Source organism: Catharus ustulatus, chromosome 5, assembly GCF_009819885.2.
Source record: "Catharus ustulatus isolate bCatUst1 chromosome 5, bCatUst1.pri.v2, whole genome shotgun sequence".
NCBI lineage: Eukaryota > Metazoa > Chordata > Aves > Passeriformes > Turdidae > Catharus > Catharus ustulatus.
Genome location: NC_046225.1, coordinates 60,455,132 through 60,482,374, shown reverse-complemented (window position 1 = coordinate 60,482,374; position 27,243 = coordinate 60,455,132). Strand labels below are relative to the sequence as shown.

Below are 27,243 nucleotides of genomic sequence, written 5' to 3'. Positions count from 1 at the left end.
CTCTGATTTTAAAAATATAAGTAATTAAAAATTAAAATTAAAAATTAAAATTAAAAATATAAGTAGTTAAATCTTGGAACCAAACCCAAGTGAATAAACAGATTATCAACACAGATCTTTCTGGGGATGTTTAAGAGTAACTATGTGGTAGGTTAAAATTTAGTGTTAATTTTCTGTTATATAATTTTCTGTGATATATTTAAGGTTTTATGCAAATAGTCTTTCATCCAAAGAATTAAAAAAACATTTGCATGTAATACTGCAGTTTGCAGATGAATTAGACAAAGGTCATATCAATAGAACCTGATGTAAGCCTGTTGAAAATTTAACTTGTGATACAAAAATATGAATCATCTGTTTTTAAATAAGCAGCTATTTTTTTAACATATTGCACATTTGAGTTATCTGGTTTAAGAACTATGAGCTGGAATAAAAAGAATATATTCTATTTTCTTTGCTTATCTGTATAAATGAAAGTGGGGAATATCAAACCAGACATACTGAAGAAATTCTTTACAGTGAGGATGGTGAGACACTGGCACAGGTTGCCCAAAAAAACCTGTCCCTGGAGTGCTCTAGACCAAGGTAGATGGGGCTTTGAACAACCTGGTCTAGTGGAAGGTAACTCTGTTCAAGGCAGGGGGCTGAAATAAGACAATCTTTCATGTCCCTTCCAGTTTGGGGCATTCTGAGATTCTACAAAACTAGTACAAACAAAGAAGCTCTTGCACAAACTTAAAGTGTAATCACTCCTACTGGTTTTAAATCAAGAATTCAATAAATATTTCAAATGGCTGATACCAGTATTAGGAAGAATCTCCATCAAAGGATACCTGAACAGCTTTTCCTCATGAGACACACTAAGTTAGCAAAATTGATCCCAAGCAACAACACAGTTAAGAAGTGCCAGAAGCATGTTTCCTAAGTTCCCTCTACCCGTTATCTTGAAAGCATATAAAAAATTAGAGTAATCTCTGCTATTTCCCTCATATGTCAGCTACTTTGTTACATTGGGTTTTTGTTTGTTTTGGGATTAGGGGGAGGTATTTCAAGATCCAGCCTCACAGCCACCCAACAACATGCATTCTGAGATCACTGTGTCAATATAGCACACTATGAAGCCAATTTTTTGAAAACAGAAGACTTAATCGCTTGGAAGCATGGGCATTTCAGAACAAAGCCAGTAGGCTGTTTTAGCACCTCAAATGAAAATTTGCCATAAAAGGATTAAGTGTTCTTTGAAGTGGATCTCAGTTTCATCCCACTGAACCAAACCATAAAAGGGGTGATGTGGAATGCAAGTCAGAACACTCAAATTCACCAAGGTGAAATGTTTATAATAAGAATAATATTAAATACATTGATTATATTAAATACATTAATGAATTAAATAAACAGCCTCTCTTTGTATTTGCTCCCAATCAGCACTGGTATACATACCACTATTTGACATTTGAAAGAGATTGTTCTTCTCAAACTTCTTGAAAACACTTCCTTTTATTTCAACAAACTGCAATTTTTAGAAACAGTTAGTTAGTTTTTACTCATAAAAAACTGATATAAACAAACACTATAAAAAATATGTTATTTTAAAATATTAATATTTAAGACATGATACACAAAGACATAGGATTATGAAACAAATTAGGGTAGCTCTATGACAAAGCTACATACTTACATTATTGGACATCATGATGGTAAGCAGTGATTTATTGTGGGAGTTGAAGGCCACATTAAGGGTTGTTGCTTGAACCATTATAAGAATAGCATGCAGGACTGCATAGCAGGGTTAAGGAAGAATATTGTAAATAAGTTTTCTGCACAACAGTACTGAAGAGCAGTGAACCACAGATTCCCTATTTTGCTTTCAAAGTATACCAGGAAAGTTTCCATATCCCTCTAAACCAGACTTACAGCAAGACAATACTTACATGTATGCAATATATGCACAGTGCTTTGTAGCATGTAACAATGATGCTAATTTTTCTTGTTCTGAAAGAACCCAATGACATTAGTCATGAGAAACATCAATACAAAAAGAAAAAAAATCGGAGGTAAAGATTCTCAATTAGTCCAAAGATTTCAGAGAAATAGGGAAAAATTGTAAGAATTCTAAATTCATTACCAAAACGACTGGACTATGGTATCTCTTCAGATTCATCAATTTATTTTAAGATTATTTCACACTAAGAACATTTGCATACTGAATATGGATGAGTTTATCCCTTCACTTCAAGAAAATATATTCAAGTTAGAAGCATTTACCATTCCACTAAATAACAAAACCCCACTATCTTTAAGGCCTTGTGAGCCAAAATACTTGAATACAAATCAGAAAAAAAAAATTCCATTAACTGTCCAATTATGATTTTTCATTTTATTTTAAGTACACCATCATGAAGGGATTCTTTTTTCTGAAACAGGTGGTACTGGTAATCTTATTTTCCAAGTAAAGGATCACTGATTTAGGAATACTATCAATTTTTCAAATATACTAAAATAAAATAATGCAGAGCAATTACTCCATAATTTAACTTAGAAAATTTTGCAATTTATCAAGGAAAAAGGATACAGACATACAGCACTGCCATGATGAAGTGAGGAATCACACCTATGTGAGCTCTTTTTCTTTCTTTAGGTTCAGTAGCTGTCCAATAAAGAGCATCCAAAATATCTTGTCCAAATGAAGAAATCAGACGATCAGCCACCTAAACAAGAACAACTTTACTGCCTTTTACTGCCTTTCTCTCCAACACTTGAGTATGCCCAGTTCAAGAACAGCTCAAAATAATGTCCAGCTCAATTTTAAAAAAGTTTCACATATATATCACTTTTGATCTCTCATTTATTCCATCTTCTCTGTGGATTTCACAGCAATACTGTTCCTTTTGTATATTAAGCAGTTTACTTTCTCTTTCAAATTACTATCCCCTGTGCAAAAGTATTTGGAATGAATAATCACATATTGTTATCATAGATGATTTCTTGAAAGATACTCAAGTACAGTTCAAACTTCAGCCTTTGATAAAGCAGTATGTAGGTTGTATCAAACCATTTAAAATGCTTTCCCCCACCTCTCTGGGTTAGGAAAAAAAACCCCAACACTAAATGTGAATTCCAGATGACACAGAACACTAGTTAACAGGTACAAAAAAACCCAGAAATTAGACCTAGCTCTACTGATTTCTATATACTGATGTATATATTTAATGCAAATGTCTGCATAAATCAGAATTCAAAATTAAAAGTATAACACAAAAACAAGCGATTAAGAGGGACTTGAAAGTCTGCCAAAAAGGGAAAATACGTTGAAAAAAAAACAAACACCTGGGATATAATCTAAAGAATATACACACAAATAGGAAAAAAACCCTCTAGCAGTAATTCTAAAGATAGAAAACATATGGACAGCATTTTGAACTTGCAATTTAATATCACAGCAAGAAAGGTCACAGGGAGTTCCACCAGTTCCCAATATTTCATCAGCAACAAACATATAAAACTGAAAATTGTTACATGGAAGAACATTTTTTTCTGCCTGTACACTGCAGTTCAGTAGTTTTAAAACCAGGGTAACAAAACCAGAACTTCAAAAATAAAATTTGGCACATGTCTGGCTAAAAAAAAAGCTATCTCTCATTGCTTCCTAATTCAACCAAATGGAAACTGATTATCTCTACTTAAGAAAGACATGGATTTTTTTTTTATTGTCTTTCTGTAAAAACACAATTTTGGACACGTTAAATCAACATGCAGCAACATAGAACAAGGTGCACAATGTACCTGCAAATATTGATCCTAATTAATAGAAAATAAGCTCTTGTGACAACACAAACCTAGACCTCAGACAATTTCCTGATTTTTTAAATTAAATAGTTCTCAAGGTACAGATACTGAAGTGAGGGAAGCCATACTTATTTCTGATACTACTACTGAAGTTTCCTAAAATATGAAAATTAATTAAACAAAATTTTACAGGCTATCTCAAGTAAATGTACAATGTGCTCTAACAATCACCTATGAAATAAAATTAACAAAGCCATGAGCTGATGAATTACCATAAATGTGAAGCTCCCAACCCCATCAGTTTGAGAGATATTTACAGTGGCATTGTTTTCGGCTTTTAGATTTCATAAATTGAGATTGTCTGCATTATTTGGTTCCTGCTCATTGTGATGACCCATTGAGTAATTTACACCTGGTGTAGTAACACCAGCTATAGAATGCTTAAGAGTTTGGTAAGTTTTTGTTCACAATATTGTGAGGGTTTTAATAGATAAAATGGTGGCTTTGCTTTTCTTTCTATTTAAGCAGTCCTTGGTTCTTTGCTGAAAGGATAGAAAATATTAAAACCCACCACACAATATTGTTGCTTGCTTTTCCAAATATGACTTACCTAAACCCTACATGCCGGCTCCAGGCTCCAGCAGAATTCCATGGTGAGTGCTGTCACCAGCGTAACGCACACTGGGGCTTCACAAGGAGCAGGAGCCGGTGGGTCTGAATCTAAAAAAGAAAAGTGTCATTTAAGCCAGATGTGCTGAATGCTCCCCTTAGCCTGTCAGCTGGGAGCATTCAGCACATAATTTGAAGATTTTGCATTCCTTATATCTGTCCAGGACAATACTCCCTGGACTTGTCAATAGCCGAAAACATTAGGACATTGTAAACATCTCTGTCGCTCAGTGATTTACTAGACTAAAAGGATCTTCCTTATTTTGAAAACTTGTGAAAAAACATAAAGTGTACGGCTTAAAAAAAAAATATCAAGAATTCCTTAAAAAGATTTGCCTGCATCAGTAGTAAAGACTTTTAGTAAAAGTCACCAAAGTAGTCTAAGCAAGCCAATATTCAAGTTATTGAAACCTGACCATCAACCAAGTCTTTCAGTGGGATACCATGAACATTTTCTGCCAATATTGCTGCAACCTCTCATGGTAAAAAAGTCCTTTAAAAACATGCACTCTGCTTGGGTTTCAGGAGACACCATGGAATTGAAATACTGTTTCCAAATTCAAAGTCTAATGTAATTTTTCTAATAACCATGAGTAGTAACAGACTTCCCACTTCCCTAAAAGAAACAAACTCATGCAGCACTTTTCTTAGTTAAAACACACAATTTTGGTTCTGCCGAACATAGCAAAGTAATTCAATTACTCATTCCAAACAGAATGGCATATGGCCTCCAATTCACAGCAAACACTGCAGTATCACTTCAAATTATGTGGTAAGCACATAAAGCAGAGAAAGTACAGCACTAAGTGATTTAAGTAGTCTTGAAATAAAAAGTACTATTTTAAGCACATGGATTTATTTAGTAAGTGATAATCTCTCATCAATTATGGAGGAGCTATATAGGGATGAGTATCTCCCCACACAACTAAAATCCAGATAGTAACTCAGTGCCAATTTAATATTTGTACATATTTTACAGCAAATGTAAAATCAAAGGCAACAAAACCCCTCTGAATAAACAACTGAGATAGTTTTATGATATTTATTTCACTTAGTATAACAAAGGGTGTTCCTTATCCAATATTTTCCTATCTTATTAGGAAAGAAGAAATGCCTTCAGACAAATTATTTGGATTTTGCAGAACGTAACCCTGTTTCAGCAGTCTTCAAACAAAGGTACAACAGATGTTCAAACAAGGATTCATCATTCAGGAAACCCAGAATCCTAGCAGAGTAACTTCTGTGCACAAAACTCTGATTGAGTCTTGTTTAAGAGGCTGTATTCCTATTATGTCCTATATTTGCAGGACAGAGATAAGATTGTGCCTATGAAAACATTACTTTATGAACCACTGGTCACAGAAGTACAATTAAAAATCTTATACTTTACATCAACAGCAAAACAGAAACTGTTACTCTCAACAGAATTTTTATCTTACCTCCCAAAACATAATTTCCTTTTCCTGGGTCTCTACATTAATTCATTCACCTCATAGGCTTGTGTCTGTTAGCTAGGACTGAGGTAAAGCTGTAACATGTGTCCTTTTATACAATGAAACCATATGATGACTTAAATCTCAAATTCCATGTTTTCTATTATCCTCCTTCTCTGCTCTCAGGGTCTTATAATTATTTTAAATCAACAGTTTCTACTTTTCTTGACGAGTTCAAAATCTCATTCATTACTTGGCATTTCATAAGACACTTCTTTCATTTCCACTTCTCAAGTTTCTTGGTGTGAATTGATTAATAAGCTGCATAAATTAGGCATTATGAAACAGTATCTAAAACCTTATTGTTCACAAGCCTGTTTCACTGCATCTATGCTTATTATCTTAGGTGTGTGCAGATTTGTGAGAATACCAGGTACAAATACTGGAAAACAAATATTTTAGATAGTCTGAAAAAGCATGCTTCATATTCTGATGCCAACATTCTTACCTCAAGCATGTTATAGATGATGTAGAGCTTTATGACAGACTGTCCCCTTATCAGATGATACATCATAGAGTAGTCAACATAGTGCATCATGAAGTAGCAGATGACCAATATTACTCCTTTGAGCATGTCACAGACCTGAGCAGGTTGTAGCAAACGTCTGTCACTGAAATACAAAGCGCAAAAAGTTCCATTAAATGTCATATACCCACAAAATACAGATGTTACCAAGTCAATATGAATATAAAGAAGCTGTTCATCACGGATATATTTTAATGTAGTTTATTATGTCCCTTCCCCTGCCCTTCACTCCAACACAACTATGATACACATTTCTAGATCACACTCATGAACAGGATCACAGTCTCCTACTAGCCACATCCCTGTAATTAAAACACTGTATTTGTTGAGAGCTCCCACTTTTTAACAACATTCTGCATGCATGCCCTTTGATTCCTAATTTACCTTCCCTCTTCCAAACAATACAATGATTTTGACTTCCTCAGGTACAGAAATTGTATTCACTATGATAAAAAACAAATGAGGCAGTCATCTTCAATTTCAGTATAATGAACCAGATGCCGAGAACAGGTTGTAAATTCTTTATCTTCATTTAGCTCTAAGCTCTGCAGCAGTAAATGCAAATAATTTGACATCAGAGCTCGAGGTTGATTGGGAACCAAATGCAGAAGTTTCCCATGAGTAACCCAGGACACTAAAGGAATCATTACACAATTTCTTCCTAGTAAAACTACAGGAAGAAAATAGCCTTATCTCAATTGCCACAACAGTATACATAAGCATAATAAAATTGCAAGGCCATATTCACTTGTCTATTTATTTAGTTTAGTATTAATAGGATGCAAAGCAGTTAAAAAGCCTTTGAATTACATCAAGAGGTTAGAGAATTAAATACAAAACAGGAGGCAATAACTTCTAGCAAATATATTTGTTTTTTTTAAATACACTGAAGTGCTTTTACAGAAGTTAATGACGCAAAGAAGTTGCAAGCAATTAGCACAATTTAAGTTATTCAAGAATTTTCAGTTTCTATATTCTTAAATCAGTAGGTCATTCAGTGATTAGGCAATGTTCCCATGAACTGATAACATATTTAGAAAAAAATTAAGTTATCTTGTAAAAATGTACACCATTTGTTTAAAAAAAAAAAGCCGTCTGCAGCAGTTCTACAGACCCTGCAAAGTCAAAAATCTCTGCATTCTCACTCATTCTATTTAAATCACAGTTGGAGTGTTATCCTTTGTGTTTCTTTGTTGTCTTCCACTTAAAAGAAAAGTGCCCTGAAAACAACATTTATGCATTATATCACTCCTGGAACCACACAGTGACATTCCACAATGGGCAAATAGGTCATGCTCTTGCTGGCAGTATAAGCAAGAAAGTTTCCAGAACTCTCAGATTTACAGTATTGCACTTTGAACAGAGAGCAACTGCTCATTTTATTATATACTTTTTACTGCATAAACTGCATTAAAATTAATTACATTCTGAATAAAAGAATTTGACCTTGCCCAGCATACCAGAACTGCTTACAGGAACTTTCTCTCCCTAAGAGACATTTTCTTGCTTTCAGAAGTCCTCCAGTAAGAAACAAAATTCACACCATATCTTATTTCAGCCTCAGTCCTTGACAAAATGTCTCAGTGAATTTTCTTCCTATCTTCAGCCCCTAAACTGAGTTTTAGCTGCAAACACCAAGTGAAAAATGTAAAGAAAACTGAATGTGTACCTTTTGCCCACTGCTTAAAAAGCCTATGACTGTCTTTGCATGACACACAAAAAAATGCACCTCCCCAACCTGTAAAATCACATTGAAAATTTACTGCCTTATTTAATTACATTTGACTTAAATGATTACAGTTATTAAAAAATAATAGTATAAATGGAAATATTTACAAGACTTAAACAAGCCTATGATTATGATTACTGTTCATGTGCTGAGTAACAGCATATTCTTCTCCAATCTACTTCCATTTTGGAAGTCTATTCAGTCATTTCTGTACAGGTTTCCCAACCAACATTCAAATTCTGAAATACAGATTGAGATACAGTGGTAAAGGTACTATTATGCCACAACAGAAATGTCAGGCCTTAGCACATGACAAAGAAAATCAGACTTTATTACTCAGAAAATCAGCATCTTCATTCTTCCAGGCAACAACTACCTTATCATTAGAGAAGTAGTATCGAGTAGAGAAAATCTGATGAACAAGAGACACCCACTTGAAAATCTCATTCACAGTCTTTTGAAAGTTTGTTAAGGTACCAATTTTAATGATAAAATGGTCTCTTACTGAAATGCACTAGTGAGTAGAATTTGTTTATGAAACTTCTGAAGCAGCCAGAAAGAGACTTACAGGAAAGTGCTTTGATGTCTACAAATCACTACAGACTAAAAACATCACATCAAAGGTTTTCTTGCTTACAAGTAATATCCAAGATGCTCAACCACCAGTCACAAGTTGCAGATGTTCTGTACTGATAACTCTCTCACTCTTCTGCTTGTGTTGATTTTCATCTGTATGACTACACTCAAGTAAAACCAATTCAAAAGAAGCCAGTATAAATGCATACAGCAATCATCATAGGGGACTACAAATTCTGAGAAGAGACTACATAAAACTACATGTAGTAGTGTTTTTTTTTCTGAGAAGAGACTACATAAAAGCACAACTGCTTTTCTAAAGGTGGTCTCAACTCTGGAAACTATCGCAAGAGACTAACTCTGGATGAAGTTGCATACAAACTTGCACACAGCATCCCATACACTGGAAAGATTACAAGATTTTGAGACTGTGCTGTGTACAGGACACACTTGACTATATACTCTGATTCAATACAAAAGCTGCCCTAAAGAGTCAGATCAACTACTCGATTGCTGTGCTTTACAGGAATTAAACTTTTGTAGAACAGATCCCATTCAAATAATGTTCTTAGAGAATTTTAGAATCATTTAGGTTGGAAAAGACACCAAGACCACCATTAAACGACAGTCTATGCATCTTTTAAGTACCTCCAGGGATGGTGATTCCACCACTCCCCCAAGCAGCAGCCCATTCCGTTGCTTTACAATCATTTTGGTGAAGAAATTTTTCCCAATATCCAATCCAAACCTCCCCTGCACAACTTGAAGTCCTCTTGTCCTACCTCTCACAGTGACTTGGATTTAGTTTCTCAGTCATATGTCTGTATGTCTAGGGAAAAAAAACTGCAATAAACAATATTTTTTCTGACATTTTAATTAAAAATACAATCTATTAAGCTTCTATTCAAAGATCTACATAATTTCTTGTGCTTCTCATCCACATAAGAAGCAGAAACAACAGTAATGCTGTGACAACTTCAGAACAAGTGTCCCAGTTTGGGCTGGGACAGAATGCCTTTCATTTTTAGTAGCTCTTTTTTGGATTTAGGGTAAGAATGCCGGTAACACACTGAATGTTTTGGTTGCTACTAAGAAGAGTTTATCTTCAGTCAAGGGTTTTTCAGTATCTGTTGCTCTGCTAGTGAGGAGCTGCACAGAAAACTGGCACAGAGTGTAGCCAAGACAGGATGTCCCAAAAGGATATTCCACACCACAGAGCATCACACCCAGTATATAAACTGGGGCAGTTACCCAGAATGGGGTCTATCACTGTTCAGGGACTGGCTGGGTACCAGGCAGTGGCTGGTGGACAACTCTTGTCAATTGTTTCTCTTAGAAGGTTTCTCTTAGCATTCTGTTAAGACTCTCTCCTTCTCCTTTCCATTACTATTATTATTAGCACATTTTATTTCAATTATTAAATTGTTCTTATCTCAACCCATGAGCTTTACCTTAACTTTCCAATTCCCTTCCCCACAGGTGGAAGATGGAAACAGCGAGTGAATGGCTGCATGGTACTTAGCTGACAGCTGGGACTAAACCACAATGTCTTAGTCACAAAAATATCCTCACAGTTTCAATTTCCCCAGTTTGATGACAGATGAGCTCCCAGCATCTCAACCCTCTACTCAGTACAAGGGATTACTGCAAAGATTGATGGCAGAAAACTGCTTTTTAGAAAGTAAGAACAGTAAGAAGATCCTAGTATTTAAAATATATTCCAGTGTTCTTTCATTGTATACTAGGAAAGACCCTTTCAATATTGACTACACAAGTAATCTACAGTGTACCACTAACATTAGTTTCCAATTGAGAGAGATTAAGCATGTCTACTCCATAAATGCATAGGAGCATTTTTATTGTAGCAGAGTCATCTTCTGCTCTGGTTAATAACATTTTAAAAAGGATTTTGAGGTGTGGTTCTGAATATAATATAGAAAAGGGACAAATATTTCCTACAAAGACAAGGAAATCAAGTAAATGGATTAAGTCTAATGATTTGTCACCTTTTGGCAAGTACACAGAGCTGATTGCAAAGCCTGCAGTAATGAAATGATGTAGTCAGTGTTCAGTGAGAGCTGACCATTGCAGTTTTAGTATACAATCAGACACACTGGTTCAATCTGTATTTGCCACAAATCATTCCTATCTGGAAAAAAACACACAGAGACTTCACCATTCTACAGAATATACTTAACAAGATGCTCAAACTCCTCAGCCTTTGGGTATATTTATCATTACATCTACTAACTGACCAAAAATCTCCACTGAAAAAAAGCCTTACTTCTCAAAATACCATAAACACAGAAATCCATACTTAAGGGGATGGATATATAAGTTCATTATTCGTTTTAACAAAATGGTGTGCAAGTCATACTACTATACCTCCCTATTCCACCACAGCATGCCTCTGTTTCTGCCCAGCCAATTGTTAAAAAAGCAGATGCCACACTCAATGCTTATCCTGCAGTATTTAAAGCAGCTGAAAATCAAACTATGGCAAAATTTCCACAATGCACTGACTGACATTACCCAGGAACTCAGCAAATTAGTCTGCTACAGAAAAAACCTACTTTTTACAACACAATAAAAATCAAGGTTTAATACTCCTGCTTCAAACTTTCAAATTTATGGTTTGTCCACGATGAGACAAATTTACAAAGTGTAAATCCAAGTCTTTCCTCTGTTTAGGAAACTATTGGATTTGTGTATGTCCTCTCCTTTTGGAAAGTTAAAAGCAAGCAAATTGCCTTATAAATGATTAGCAAGAATTACTTTCCTATTCTATAAAATTAAAATACTATCAAATTAGAATGTTACCAAATATCCTGGCTACCCACAAACTTGAATAAATTTTAAGAAAAATAACATTTTTTAAAGATAACTTGTGACACTCGTAAAAAAATCCCTTCTGTTACAAAATTAAGCCAAACTTAAATCACAAGGTACATAAAACACCTACCCAATGAAGAAAAATCTAGCGAGAAAAGCAGTGCTCATCATAAGCAAACTCCTTAAATAAGTGGAAGTTCAAGGAATTAGTTACTTTTCTGTAATTTTCAAGGCATTTCTATTAAACATCATACCCAAAATGCCATTTTATACAGTGGTAAGAGTTCTGTCTCCACCTACTGGTTGAAAAGCATTAGGGTCCATCATCCATATGGGCTATGACTACACAGATAGTCACACTACTGAGCCTTAATTTGTTACTGAACAGCATGACAGACTTCACAGTATTTTAATTTATTAAACAAGCAAACCAGCTCAAGGCTTTCAAAGAATTGGTATCTACCCCACCAAACTCGTTTTTATTCAAACAGCTGTACAACGGAAGTCACTCAGCATCAAGCAGAGTGTTATTAAAAATAAATCACAGTTTACCGATATTTGTCTTTAATATATTCAAAATCACAAGTAGGTAATGTACAAGATTGCTTAAGCAAGTGATTTCCAAGAAAACCAAGACTGTATGTTAGGTATTTTAATAAGCCTTGCATATTGAATTTGAAGTAGTTAAACCATTGGAACATGAAATGCAACCTGGACAAAGAGAAATTTGTTCTTGCTGTATAAAAACATCTAAAAAAAAGTCTCACTACAGTTGTTTCTGGTATGCTTTTCGGCAACTGACACTACAAAATGGACAATGCTTTCACTACATGGTGTGATCTGCAGACAAGCACACTTGTCTGAGTACAGTAATTTCACGATTATAAGCCGCACCTGATTATAAGCCGCACTTTTGTGTGTTGGGAATGTTTCGTTCTTTGTCCATATATAAGCCGCACCGGATTATAAGCCGCACTTTCATTCGCAGCAAGGATCTGCGTGCAACTTTCATGAAGTTGCCAATTAGTAACAGAATCGTGGGGTTTACTGGTTCGGCTTGGGGCCGGGTGGGCTCGGCACTGCTGCCCCGCCGGGGCTGTGCAGGCTCAGATCCACCCCGCTGCCCTGCCGCCGGGGCCAGGCGCGCTCCGGCTCGGCTGGGGGCTGCTGCGGGCTCACACTTCCGGGTTGGCAAATTTCTGAACCTCATCCATAGACTGGCTGCTCCTGAGTAATAAGCCACAATTCCGGGTTGGGACCAAAATTTTAGTCAAAATGGTGCGGCTTATAATTGTGAAATTACTGTACTGAGTTACATTGGCATCCAACCCATACACACTCTGAATATATTACTTTAAACTTAACTGCCACATCATGTCAGATGATTTCTTTATTTTTGTCTTCCAGGCCTCCTGGTGCTCCTCAATTTTTCACTAGTCTGATTATACATGGTTTTCCAATCATTGTTTAGTTATTTGAGTTTTGATTGTTTTGTTAATATTTTTAAAATCAAAAAGCATTCAAGATTTTTTTCTTGTTTATTGATACAATTCACTGCATTTTAATTGGTTCATTTAGTTTAGACTATCTAGTCTCATCCAAATAATTCAGATTACTCTTAACAATTACTCCTATGTAGTCAACACATAAAATTTCTAATACTGATGTCACATATACAGTAATTTAAAGATACAAATACACTGTCACTGCAAAAATGTTTTAGACGGATATTTTCATCTTAATAACTTACATACATAAATATTTTAAAGCTTTTGTAAGAGTAATGTTTCTATAAATGCTGACACTTATAAAACCATTTTTATTTGGGTTTATTGTTCAGTTAATAACCACTGAAGAAGTCTTTTAGCATGTTACAAGTTCAAGCATGTATTTTACAGCAAACCTCTTCTAAATGTATTATTTAATCAATGCTAACATTTTCAAACAGGCAGCCACTGAGGTTTATAATAACATATTTCAGTTATTGATATAGCGGTCTAGTTAAAGTTTTGTTTAGGTATCTTCTCTTTCTCCATTTTACATCAGATACTTGCAGGGAAACTGAACAATGTGGTTTTGCTTTACATGTAATCTTTACCAAACTCTCAATTCTTCAATATTTCATTCCTTAATGAACTGTAGTGTAGTAAATTTTTAGTTTTACATGAAGCACTAACAAAAATTATTACAGTAATTTGACGACTATAAGGTGCATCCTTTTGACTAAAATTTTGCCCCAAACCCGGAAGTGCGCCTTATAGTTCAGTGCGCCTTATATAATGCACAAAATTGCAACATTTGCTGGCTCCCAGAGGTGTGCCTTATAGTCGTGAATTTACTGTACATTAATGCATAAGGAAATATTTTCCTGTTAGCACAAGTAAAGATGTCAGGGGAAAAAATCCAAGCAAGGTTGTCTGAAGGGTATATTGCCCACACAACTCCAAACTAAAAAAAAAAAAATTTTTAAATGGACTATGTGATCTATTGGAAATATTTTCCTACAATAGATGCTCTATTTATGCTCTAGTTTGGTTTCAGGAAAAGGTATTTTGAGATTTTTAAGAAGAGGTACACCTTACACTATGCAGGATTTCACTGATGTAAAATTTTGATCATACAGACTGATAAGAAAAATATGTCCCAAATGAGGAATTCTAAGAAAATGAGCTTGACAAAATTAGGTGGCATTGCATTTCTCAAACAATAAAAAGCCTCTACATGCACACAATAAAGCACGAGACCATGCTAAGAATGAAACAAAACCAACCTTGCTGTTAGGCCCCGATGAGAGCTGTCTCAAAAAAATAAAAAAACAACAAAACGAGGTTTCAAATAAGTGGTAACTAGAACAAGCCTTTATTAAGCTTTTATTTTTAAAAATAACAGAATCAAATATAACTGAAGACAGTAAACAAACACATGCTAAAGAGCTGTATTTTATTATACATAGAATTATCTATAAGTCTAATACTAAGGTACCTGGCAATGAACTTTCTGAACTTCCTAAGATTGAGGTCAAGCGCTACAAAAAAAACCTGCTCTAAGTACACACAAAAATATAGCTGTGAAGCTGACTGAAGCAGTACTTAGAAGAAACCTCAAAAAGTTTAAGGCACTATGAACTGAAGTACAGCAGGGGCTATAGTTTTTCCAAGATATCCTTTTTTAAGCTGGGCCAAATCGGTCCACAGGCACTCTATGGAAAAAATACTTTAAATCTAAGGTAACTTATTTCCACAGTGATGTCAAGTTACATAAGAAAATATACCTACCACAAATAGCATTGAATCAATTTCATGTGCTTGTTATTAAAACTAAGTGTTAGTTTCTCCTTTGAGGTATGTTTGCTAATTTACCTGTACTATTCATTTGTAACCAGCCATTTTACTGATTACATGTAGATGTGCAAATTTGGCTGCCAGCACAGAAGGAAAAAGAAAATCAGGATTTACTCACCAAGGAAGAATCCCTGTGACACCACATTCCATCCTATAAAGGAAGTGAAAGTGCTCTTCCCTTCGGTCTGATTTACAAGAAAGAAAGAAAGAGAAGATTGTAATGTTGCTACACTATTCACTGTTATGGAAAGGAGAAAGGAGTACTTGATCTGAGAGTATTCTACAGAAAATAATGAATGCATCTTCCTTTCTTTGGTTGGTAGAAAGCTGCACATTTTGGTGGGCAGATGCACAACTTCCTCAATGAACTTCAGGTGACAAAAGGAAGTTTATGTATTTCACATCGAAGTTCCTCAGGAAAAAAAAAACAGGTTTGGGAATAAGTGTGCAACAGAGATTCAAATTTATTTAATATCCTGATAATATGAACAAATAGATAATGTCCATAAGAAGAATGCTAGTGTATTTGTTCGTTTTGTTCTTCCAGATATGCTTTCTTTCTACAGTTTTCTTTCTCAGAGTAATACTGTTCTATTTATTTCCTACTGAAAAACATTGTTTCCTTTCAGAACTCTGTAAAATGAAATACTACAACATGTGGAAAAGGCCATAAACCACTTCTCTTATATTTAAGCACTTTGCATAATATACCATAAACGGGAATTAGCCCATTTGTATAGAATGTGGTTTGTTTTTAAAAAATAATGGGTAATATAATCTTTCTCTACACTGAAAAGAGAAGATAGAATTATGAGAATATAAATAAGCTGAAGAGTAAATTGGAATGGAAACAGAACACTCACTGGTCAATTACTTCACAGAGATGTTGAGAAAAAAAGTCAAGATGAAGGGAGGAGCACTTTTATTTACTACACAGAATGGAATATGATGTGGCAGGTTCAAGTAACAACTAATCAACATTTATTTGATATTTGCAAGGAAGAGCAAGCTAGAAGATAAACAGCCACCTGCTTTGTAAGTACCTTTTATGATCACAAATGTAATTACTATTCAATTTTATTTTGTTACAAATACATAAAAATATATTTCCTGAGCTGGAAGAAAATAACAAATATTTTTGCTGTAACAAATAAAATCAGCATAACTACAAAAAACAAGAAAATCCCCAAAAATTCAAAGTGCAGGCTCTGAATAGAAATAAGAATCATTACATCTGAGGAAGGTTCCACTACATACTATAGACATGAGTCCTAAAACTTTCAGTAAAAAGCTCCCAACTTTAGAACATGAATGAATTAGACAAAGCCTCAGGCACTGAACAAACAGAGTCTCTAGTGAACTAAATTCCAAACACATTGAAGGAAATTGTGACAAAAGAAATTGCTTCAGGAGTCCTTACAAAAACAAAGACTTCTTCACTCAAGCTAATCTCAGTTTCACAGCATCTTACTTGATACCACTTTAACACAGCCAAGTTCAATAGATTAAACCTGCTTCTATTATGCCTCACACAAAATACTGACAAGGAAGTAGGCCAAATATTAGCATTGCAGATGCATGTATGCATATATACACATACATGTGAGTCCATGTGGTGCTTCAAAGGTCACTTTCATCAGCATATTGAACAATAACCTAAACCAGCAACTGGTCTTTGAATTCTTTAATTGTAATTTCAGAAGAGCAGAAGAATTTCTTTGCCAAAAGCAAAGCTGAGTTTATAAATGAGGAAGAACATTTTTAAACAGAAAATGATTAAGATTCAAATGATACGTTGAACTCCATTACATCTACCTGAATTTAGTAATAGTGTCCATATAAATATCTGCAAATAGGCACATCATTTGCCTTGTCATCAGGCTAAAACCAAATAATTGTCATTTTCAAACAGCTAAGAAAACTCCCTTGACCTAATAAGTCTGAGGTTCAGTTCAACACTAACAGCGCAATAAAACAGTAGAGACTGCCATCTAGTGACGATGTTTAACATCGCCAAATAGAAACATTTCAACTTTAGACTATTTTATTTTTTTGCAACTGGACTAACATTTGCTGTAATCAGAACATACATTTCTAAACTATGCATTTAAAAGACCTTCACATATAAAAGATAATACTGTTAATGCAAATACAAACAACTTGATTTAAAAAAAAAAAATCACTACCCATAAATCAACTTCAAGTTTTGGAAAATTCAGAATAAAGGTCCTGAAGTCTTTATTTATTCAAGCAAAAAGAGGTAACATCAATACAAGTGCTCCTTTTATTTCAAGCTACATTTAAGGTTTTTACAACCAACTTTACAAGGGTGCAGTAGATTTTATGAAGGAAATTAATTCTGTCCAATTTTTGATGCTTATGCCAGAAGGGGAAATGAAAAATTTTATGTATTAGCAACTTCTGAGTATTGATATGAACAGAAAATTAAGACATCAAGATCTAAAATTTCTTAATATTCTCATGGTTTTCCTCTACATGTTTCACTCACTAGGATTCCTCAGAGAAAATAAAAACACATTTTATTCAGGGATCTTTTCAGCAAAGTTTTCCATGAAAATAAGGAAAGCTTTTATTGTTAAAAAACAAACAACTTCTGTTTTAATATCAAAGAGCCTAGCATAAGATATGAGCCAAGTCTAAGAAATTTTAAAAAAAAGTTCAAATAGATGTTAGAAAAAAAGAGCAAAACTATAAGGTAAGATTCCATCTCTCTCCTTTACTAACCTGAATGTCTAAGTGGTGCTGTTATCAAACTGCTGTGTCTGAAGGAAACAACAATGACGGTTAGTGACTGCTGGTAAAGTTTAAAGGTCCCTTTACTTTGGTTAGTTTAGACTGAGGCTCCTATTTTACACTGCAAGAAGTCATTAGTAGTTCAAATGGCACTGAAAGGCCATAAAATGAAGCACATACATAAACAGTGAAACATTATTTAAGGGTATCAACACCTTTGTCTTGAATCAACTTACCGTAAGCCATAGCAAGGCAAAGTGATGAACCGGAACATTGCGAGAAAAACTCTCAAAGGAAGCAGGGTGAACACATACAGAAAAGCATCCAGGCACAAAAAGATTCCAAAAAACATCAACTAAATTACAAAAATAAAACAGAAGTATGTTAGTAGTTTATAAAATTTACAAAAAGTTTATAAAAAATTATGTAAATGTATTTTTCGTAACATAAGACTAATTAACCAAATAAGCACAATATTCTCAATTGTTCAGTCAGCTGAACTGTACAAAAAATTTACAAGCTATGCATTTGAACACGATTCAGCAAAAATTCTGCACCACAAGGTCCAAGCAGTAAAGGCTTTTGTAGACTTTCACAGCTCACTGAACTTAGTCTTTATTTAATATATAAACTGCTGTTGAATGTAACCGTAGCTCATTTTCCAATGGTGACTTTCCTGTAAGGTTATCAAAGTCCATGTTTTCACCTTAGGGGAAAAAACCCATAGAGCTGTGAGTAACTGTGCATAGCCATTTTCTGCCTAGCTCCTTTTTCAACATTATATCCTCTCCCCAAAAAGTTTTCTATTACCTTGTAAATTTTCTGTTCCACAGCTAATTACAGCTGTGGTAGATCTCCTTCAAAGAATAACCAGCGTTTTCATACAAAAAAAATATAAAATATGAAGAGGCAAACTTCTAGTTGTCCTCAGTTCAAATGTTTCATCCTTAATTTACACAAACATGAAAGCCATTCATTGTGGCTACAAGTCAAGCAACTCTATAATTAAACTAGACATCAACTATGCGATTCCGAAGCTCCTATATACCAGACGCTCCCCACGACATTCCTTCTTTATCTGTTCTTTAAATGATTCTGTGTTCTATCTAAATGGAAGTCTAGAAATATGCTTTTTTGCTTCTGTCTGACCATGAGTTAGTATTTTTTTATGCAGGGATAATCCCACAGAAGCCAGCTTAACTGGCTACACAATTAAAACTAGCAACATCTAAGCAGACTTAGATATACATCCATGTCAGATATGCATTTACATGTGGAAGTTGTATGTACCGCTGATGGGAAGATATGGGGGTGAGGGTGTAAACCAAAGTACAAGTAAATTACTTTTCTCTCACAACCCCTCTGCCTTTCAAAGTACCTTCTTTGTTAGCTTGTGCAATGGCCAGTTCCATGTGCAGTGAGAACTCTTACACCATAAACATCCTTGTAACTCCAAAAGCAATCCTACAGACTGCACTCCAGAACAACTATCTACAAGCCACATAAGACAACTGACTCATGCACAACAGCAATACCATCATTCCTGAGTTTTTACTTTCCTCTGTAATATTATTTCAACTAATTCTACAGTGGTAGAATACTTCAATATCATTATGATGTTAAGGTCTCTTTCCTGATATTTACTCACTCACCTCTAGTACCATTTTCAAACATTTCCAGCATTTTGAGTTATTCAAAGTTATCATGAGCAGTGGTTACATGAACTGTAGATAAATTTATGCACTGCCTTAATATGCCATTAAACTATCTATTTATTTCAAAATAACTTTTAAACTAGGTGTTGAATATTCAAGCACTGAAGATGACTGGAACTGAACAGTTAGTATTTTCAAACTCCTTCACCCAGACAAAACAGAAAGATAGTCTGTCATTTTGCCTGTGTTCTTTGAGGACATCTTTATAATCCCAAAAACAACACTACTTTTTCTTTTAAATTTAGACAGACTTCTTCTCTACCTGAGTGAAATGATGATTTTTCACATTCTATAAGCTTGCATTAATACTTGCAATTACTGTTTAATGTCTTCATTTTCCCAATGTTTTTACAACATGCACCCAATGAAATATAATTGGTGCTGAACCTTCTACTCCTTTCTGTAAACATTATTTTTGCTGCTCCATTCCAGATATTAAGGAACTAGCAGCAAAGCCTACAGAGCTTTCCCCTCATCATAATTATAATTTAACAAAGGAGCACAAAGTTTTGTATTGAGATCAACTCAAACTGTACCCTTAAGACTCCAGGAATAGAGACCACCAGACCACCTTATTTAGTATAAGTAATCTACTACAATGAAAAGCTCCCACTGAGACTGTACAAAACGCTTGAGTGAAGGTAGCATTTACATGGCAAATTATCTAGCTTCTCTAAATAAAAAAGGGGTACTCACAACAGCAACAAAAATACTACCCTTTGAACATTACATCCCTCTCTAAAACTATGGATGTTAAATAAGTGCCTATAAAGTAGTATCTCCCACGATCTCCCAGGCTTTCATAAATATACTCTAATTTATTCTCACTCTACCTGATAATAGTTTTCATTCTTATTCTGTAATTATACTATTAGGTAGTAAGCAAAACAAGCCATCAAGAAAATTCTTCCCTTCATTTACTAGTGTCTCACACACTTCATTTCAAGTAAGCACATTTTTGTATCACATCAGCAAGTGGTTTCTGCAACAGGTGATTATCTGTGCACTATTTAGCCGATTTCTAGGTGCTCAATTTGATATAGCTCATATGTATACTAACATGGACTAAACCAATGCAAAGAACCAAAAAATTATTTCATGGTCTCACTGCAAAAAGATAACTATAATGTCAAAAATATCTTTATTATTCAGTTTCATAATATTTCATATTCAAAGCACAGACTGAAGTTTGATTTACAATGCAAAACCCATCAATTGCACCACTAACAGCGTTAATCTTATTTATAAAAAGACTGCTGGATATTACATGTCCTTACACACTGAAAGTTTTATTGAAAAGCTATGGTGATGATCCTTCAGAATAATTTTTGTGCCTTGGAGACAGCATGTAATAATCTACACAATTAAAAAGGAGATGATGTAGAAATGCTGTATTGTTCAACTGAATCTCTACCATAAGTGGAATATTCTATCATAAACTGGAATGGGTAAATATTGATGATGTGAAAACACCATCCCTGGAGATGTTCAAGGCCTCTAATCCTGAACGACCTGTTGTAGGGTACACACCTTTAACCAAGGGCATGGACTACTCCATGGGTCCATCCCAACCTCATTCATTCTGTGATTTTCTGCAGTAACTGACTGGGAATTTAGTTTGGTAAAGCCAGGCCTCATCACAGCTGAAGGATGAATTTGATGATATTGAAGGGGAACATGAGCACTACTGACCAAGGGAATCCTGCCCACCCTTCCTTCCTCCTCTTTAGTTATAAAGCTCCCCTTCTGTCCTTGTGTAGACTCTGGATTCTCAAAAATACTTGCTGAGCAAATCAGCTCAATATTCTAGCACAGAGTAAACAGAGTAAAGAAAGTGTAACATTCACTGCCAAATTATGAGAGGATTTAACTCCTGGATTGGTCCAACAAGCACCACAGCTCATGCAAAACAGGCAGTATGCATAAAGCAGGAGACGGAAGCGGGAGGAAGAGCAAAACAAGCTTCTTCCTACAGTCTAAATTAAAATGATTTAGCCCTATGTAACTTCATCCCTAGAGATTTTGGGGATTTTAGCAGTATTAATTTTAACGTTATCTTTACACTGCAGCCTAGCCAGACCTTATTACCAATGTTGCCTTACTCATCATTCCTGAGCATACTGCTGCTGCTTCCCAAATCCCAAATCATGGTTAAGCCAGAACAAAATTGGCTCACGGCAGGGCCAGAACGATATCCAAGATGACATAAAGGAGGTGGCAAGAATCCCTCAGGAAGGGTTGCAACACTGGGACAGAGAGGGAAGATGTGGTAAATGGTGGCAAGAAGCAAAATAAAAGACCACAAAAATTAAGTCAAAAACCTCGGAAAAACTCATCTGTCACCATATTTTCGTAAGACTGAAACCTTCCCATTCTCAGAGAATTTTACACAGGAAAAAATCTCTGAAACAATTTTTTAAATGAAAAATTACATTTTGCTGTAAAAAGATGTCTTTTGCTTGATTGTTCCTTTAAGGATCTGTGAAATCTTAATATTTGAATTAATTTGTCATCATCTGCACTTGTTTGTCTCTGCTTATAACAAGAGTTGACAGCAGCAACAAGCGAACAGGTAAAAAAATCCCAAAACAAAAATGTTTAAGTCAGTAACATTGAAGAATAATAATTACAGAGGTTTACATCTTGTTTTGTAACAAAAGTGTTTTAAAAATAAATAGTTCTTTAAATAAATTTAATTCAACTGATTTGAATTGAACCAAACGTTAAAGCGTACTTCACCTTTTCCAGTTCTTTAGGTATCCGCATGCACGTGTACACTCTCTCTCGCCGTTCTGTGTATTTTGCTTCATTGTGTTCAAGGAAATAACCTCTCGTTAGCTCAGCACTGATGAATCTCAGCAAGGAAAGATCTGTTCAGAAACACATAAGCAGAAGACACTTCAGGCATGACCTCTAGACGAAGCTGTAATAATTTGTTACTTATGACTCGTTAGATGTTTCATTTACATGGCCACTAACCTGGCAGGTTTCTGCTGATGGTTAAATAACTTTGCATGAAGGAGTTACAGGAGATGCAAATCCAGTGCTCTCCCATTCATTCCCCAGCTGCCTCCCAACAAACAAGCTACTTTTCCCAGGCAATCAGACATCCCACTTCTACAAATCATTACTCAAAGTCGCTACACAAAATGCAACATGCTGAGTGAATCTAATCCTTAATACATTATCCGACCTCCTAAATTTACTGAACTATTTTTGACTTCTTAAAGCTATTTTCTCTCTCTGCAATATTAGCAACTTGTAGTTTATTTTAAAGAATAGCTTTCTGCCACAGCAAAACATTCACAGATACGTGATCCCAAGCGATTCAGTGCACAAACAGTACAAACACAGTGAACATTTCGTGACCAGGTCTTTCACAACCAAAAAGTCATCAAGCACGTTCAGATCTCCTATGATTTAACGGCTGTAGGTAAATAACCTGAAGGCTAACTGAGTTGTGTTTAAGCAGCTCATATGGCTTTTAAAATAGACTTTGCACAGAGTAGTCTTACAAAATTAATAACATGAAATTATAATTATGAAATTCAGGCTGTCAGCACAAGAAGGTTGAACTTAAGCTTCAACACTCACTGACAAGGTCTGACATTATCACCTCCTTGTAAAACTTCAGAAGTGACAGAACACTACAATGAAGTCTAACATCTCTGGTTATTGGCATTTAAAACCAGAAACTCCCAATGTTCACACAATACCCAGAAGATGAAAATCACTTATCTATACTATCTATACAGATGAAAAGCCACAGACACTTACTATGATACAAGCACACGCTCACAAATAGCAAATTCAAATTCCCACCGAAGTCTTAGGACCTAGAGGAGGTAGAAGTAACCTTGCATGATAGAATGCTCTACATTTTTCAGGGCAGGAAGAGGCTGCATATACATTCTTAGTAAAACAGCTTAGTAACAGCTGTTGAGAGGGGAATGCAAGTATTGACACTTTGCATGAAGAATTCACCTGAAACTGAGGCAATGCCTTTTCAATATTCATCACATTGAAAATGAAGACTTTCAGAGTGACCAGAAGATAAAGAAGAGTTTTAAAGCAAAGAAGGAACCAGCTCAAGCAGACATACAGAAGAAGCAAAAGTGGGTGTGCTTACAGCCTGCATTACCTCGGGTGGAAGGTGTGATTAGAACTTGGGGGGACTACAGGTACTTCATAGAAGGGGTAGTGCATCAATATTCTCTGTATGTCTGGTATTGTGATTTATCGTTGCTGATTCTGATCACAGCTATAAAACTCACTAACTACCTGTTAATTATGCATTGTTAATAAATCATGGTTTCCTTTAAACTATGAGAACTGAACCATTTTCCCATGTATGACCCTTTCACTGGATAGCAATTTTGATGATTTGTGTATTACTGATCTACTTCTACTAAGTAGGCCAAACCCACTTGAGGCCTTAAAGGTAATTATGTTAAAGCAAACAAAACAATGTGTTGCTTAATGAGTAGTAATAAACTAATATTTACATATAAAGTTTCAATCAAAGTTCATTCTGTGAAATCACTGCTCAGACCTCTTGTAAACTTGTTTTCTGGAGTTTTCCTTTGTAACACTATCACTTCTAACTTTTTTGGTTATGCCAATTCTTCAATGTTTAAAAACTTGAAAGTAAAAGAACATGTGTATAAGCACATGAAGTAATTACTCTGTTAACTGCACAGGTGTACTTTCTTCCACCTCAAATAATCAACCTTCTCTAATTTAAAGATAAAGCAGTCTCAAACAACTGAAGTTGCCTGCACAGTAAATACATGTACATGGGCAAGCACCACAGGGCAGCTTCAGATATTCTAAGATTTTAGCTAATGAGCTATTTGTTCTCACCCCTTCTTACCTCACACAATATATTTTAGAGGCCTATAGCTGAAAACCAAATGTTTTAAAGTTTCCAAAACCTTAGACTTTCATGCCCTAGATATTGAGGGATAATCAATCCTCATGACTGAGGCTGATCAATACATAAGCTCCAGAGTGTGACTGCAAAATCATCTCTCCAGTGACAGGGGATGCACTGGAGCATGCAGTCACTCAGCCACCTCCCTTCTGAGCACTTACTGCCACCCAGCATCAGCCTCAGCTCTGTGCCAGCTGTGAAAAAGATTAGTGGCTGACCCTGTAGGAAAAACACAGTAACCAAAAGAACAGCATGAGACACCAAGGCAGAACAAAGCAATAAATCATTCGAAAAACAGCTTAATTCTGCTATCAAAGCATCAAGCAACATTTAAAAGTAAACTTGACCTCCTACTTTAAATTCCTTCCCTACTTCAAATTCCCCTCTTTTGCAGTCAGAAAGTTTTAAACTGTGGCCCAAATTTAATCTGTTCGGACAGCACACTCTTAATGCTTACAGTATGCTCATGTATCTCCACACTTCAGTACAGGAAAGCATAAGCATCTCCAAAAAACACAAAAGGACACAGATCCCTTTAAGGTAAGAAGATAATGATTTAACTAAGTTATACTTCAACGCATAGCTGCACAAATGATAACCATTAACCAGAAAGGAGAGGAAAAGTTGTGGAAATGTGAATTGCACTGCACTTCAGTAGGTTTCTATTATATAATCACAAATTTAATTCTAAATACAACAATTCCAGGCACTCACTTCACTCCTCTCAATCCTGAATACACACTTCTTCCATAAGCATGCCAATTAATCAATCAAGAAATTAATCAATCAGGAAATTCTTCTCCTCTCATCAACTTCTCTTTACAGTACTAGTCCTGCTTCATCAATGTGAAGAAAACCCTACTTCCATTATTTAACATATTGCTACCCTTAGATGAGTTTGAATTTTTAGTTGCTCAGTCAAGAAGCCTGTTCTTATAATTTCTTGCCATGAAGCATCAGAGACCACTGAAGATTTTTAACTATTTTAAAATTTCAAATCAATTGCACGAACACAGTTAAGTACTCTCCACCACCTCCAGTAACAATCCCTTTTTGTAAAGTTGTTCACTTGTTTTTCAGGTACATCAGTATGTATCCTGATCATTCTTTTTCTCACCTCAAAGCAATTCATACTACTACAACCAAGCCAATTCCTTTATAACTATGGAAATTACATCACCTTTATATTCTGTAGTGTTCATCAACACCACAGAACTGCAGTCAATGATGCTGCATGTCTGATGACATAACACATCAGAAACAGACAGAACACATCAAACTCAGAAGGAAAGCATTCAACTGTTGACACATTATTAAAGTTAAATCCTAATTCCCATTCTTTCTTTTGTTTTTTGATAAGACCTGTGTTATCACATTAGTGCCAAGACTGAGAAAGCCTTGAAAGTTTAACACTTCAAGCGCTTTCCAGATTTTCAGCAAGCCAATCAATTAAGAATACACTGCTAATATAGTTATTTATAACCTTACCAACATTAAATTAATCTGGACACGGTGACTGACAGTTTCTATAAAAACAGCAGGGCTATTTACAAAAATTACTTGGTAGATACCTGAAATAACCACTTGAAGTGTGAATGTAAATATAGCTGCATATTGACAGCAAAGTCCACGACATTTTTCCCTTATAACTCCCCAGCTGGTAAATTTCATTTACTTTAAATTACTCTTAGGAATCTGCATATAACTTCAAATGGTATCGCTACTGCCAGCAGCAGAGGTAAAGACCACTGTAGCGACAGCTGTGAGCGTGCAACAAGAACTCGTAAGACGATGAAACATTTGTAGCACTTCAGCAAGAAAGTTGAGCGAACCCGCAGGCTCCCGGCCCGCGAGGCTCGGGAAACGCGGGGCTGCCGTGTGAGCGGCCCCTCTCCGCTCCGGTCACACTGCAGGGAGCCCGACAGCCACAGTCCCCTCTTCGAGGTATAACACACAGCTACGGACGATGCCCGTGCTGCTCGCAAAGCTCCTGAGCAGCAGCAGGTGACAAACTGCGTGTCATGGCACGGAGATCGTCCGCCCGCGCTCCCCTTCCCCAACACACCGGGACGGAGAGCCGGGACACGGCCGGCCATGCCGGCACCGACCGGGCCACTCCACGGACCAAGCTCACAGGCAGGGGGTGAGGGAAAGCTCCGTGCGGGCCGCCGGCGTTCCCGGGGCCCGGCCGGTCCCGGCGCACTTTCCGAAGTCGCTCGCCCAAGTTCACGGCGCTGCCAAGAGCCGCCCGCCCCGGGCAACACCGCCACGGCCACCCCGGCTCCCCGCGGCGGCCACCCTACCGCAGGGCCCCCTCTGCCCCGAGGAGGCCGCTCGCCCCGCCGCCGCCCCTCACCCGAGAGGCTCCGCTTCTTCTTCCTGCCCCGGTCGCTCTCGTAGAAGCCCAACGTCTCCGTTCGCTGCTGCGGGGACGGCTGCCCCGGGCCGGCGGCGGGCGGCCGCGGCTCGCTGCTCCCCCAGAGAGTTTTCGGCTCCCCGCGGCCGCTGTCCTGCCGCCCATCGCGGCCGCCGTCCTGCCGCCCGTCCCCGCCGCTGATCGGAGCGGCGGCGGCGTCGGCAACGCCGGCCATGTTCGCCGCCCGCTGCGCGCCCGCCGCCCCCGCGCCGCGCGCCTGCCGGTGACTCATCACCGCGCGACAGCCGCGAGCCCGGCCGCGCGCCGCTGCCCCGCGCGCGGGGGGCGGAGACAGGGCGGCCGGCGCGCCGCCATTTTGCCGCCGTTAACCCCTCAGGGGCCGGGCCCTGTCCCTGCGCGGCCCCGAGGCTCCTCCTGGCTCCGAGGGCCCTGCAGCGGAAGGCGCCGAGTGTGCGTAGGGAACAGACCCAGCGGGCTCTCTGCCGTTCTTCGCAAAACGCGTGTGACGGTCA

General features: G+C 36.8%; 1 protein-coding gene across 3 annotated transcripts in view; it reads right to left on the bottom strand.

The window, feature by feature from the left end:
• The window catches only part of TAPT1 (transmembrane anterior posterior transformation 1), a 46,820-nt gene extending 19,838 nt beyond the window's left edge, over positions 1-26,982 (bottom strand). Inside the window, exons 1-8 of one of the 3 annotated variants that reach the window (XM_033060502.2) lie at positions 26,711-26,982; positions 22,161-22,291; positions 17,943-18,061; positions 14,382-14,405; positions 6,397-6,559; positions 2,573-2,708; positions 1,679-1,776; positions 1,441-1,510 (exon numbers count right to left, since the gene is read on the bottom strand). In XM_033060502.2, the coding sequence (XP_032916393.1) occupies positions 1,441-1,510; positions 1,679-1,776; positions 2,573-2,708; positions 6,397-6,559; positions 14,382-14,405; positions 17,943-18,061; positions 22,161-22,291; positions 26,711-26,945 (976 nt within the window). In that variant the 5' untranslated portion in view covers positions 26,946-26,982. Of the gene's footprint in view, positions 1-1,440; positions 1,511-1,678; positions 1,777-2,572; positions 2,709-6,396; positions 6,560-14,381; positions 14,406-15,070; positions 15,138-17,942; positions 18,062-22,160; positions 22,292-26,710 lie in introns of those variants that run through there. The other 2 variants (XM_033060503.2, XM_033060504.2) reach the window with 2 other exon arrangements.
• Positions 26,983-27,243: the final 261 nt, after the last annotated feature.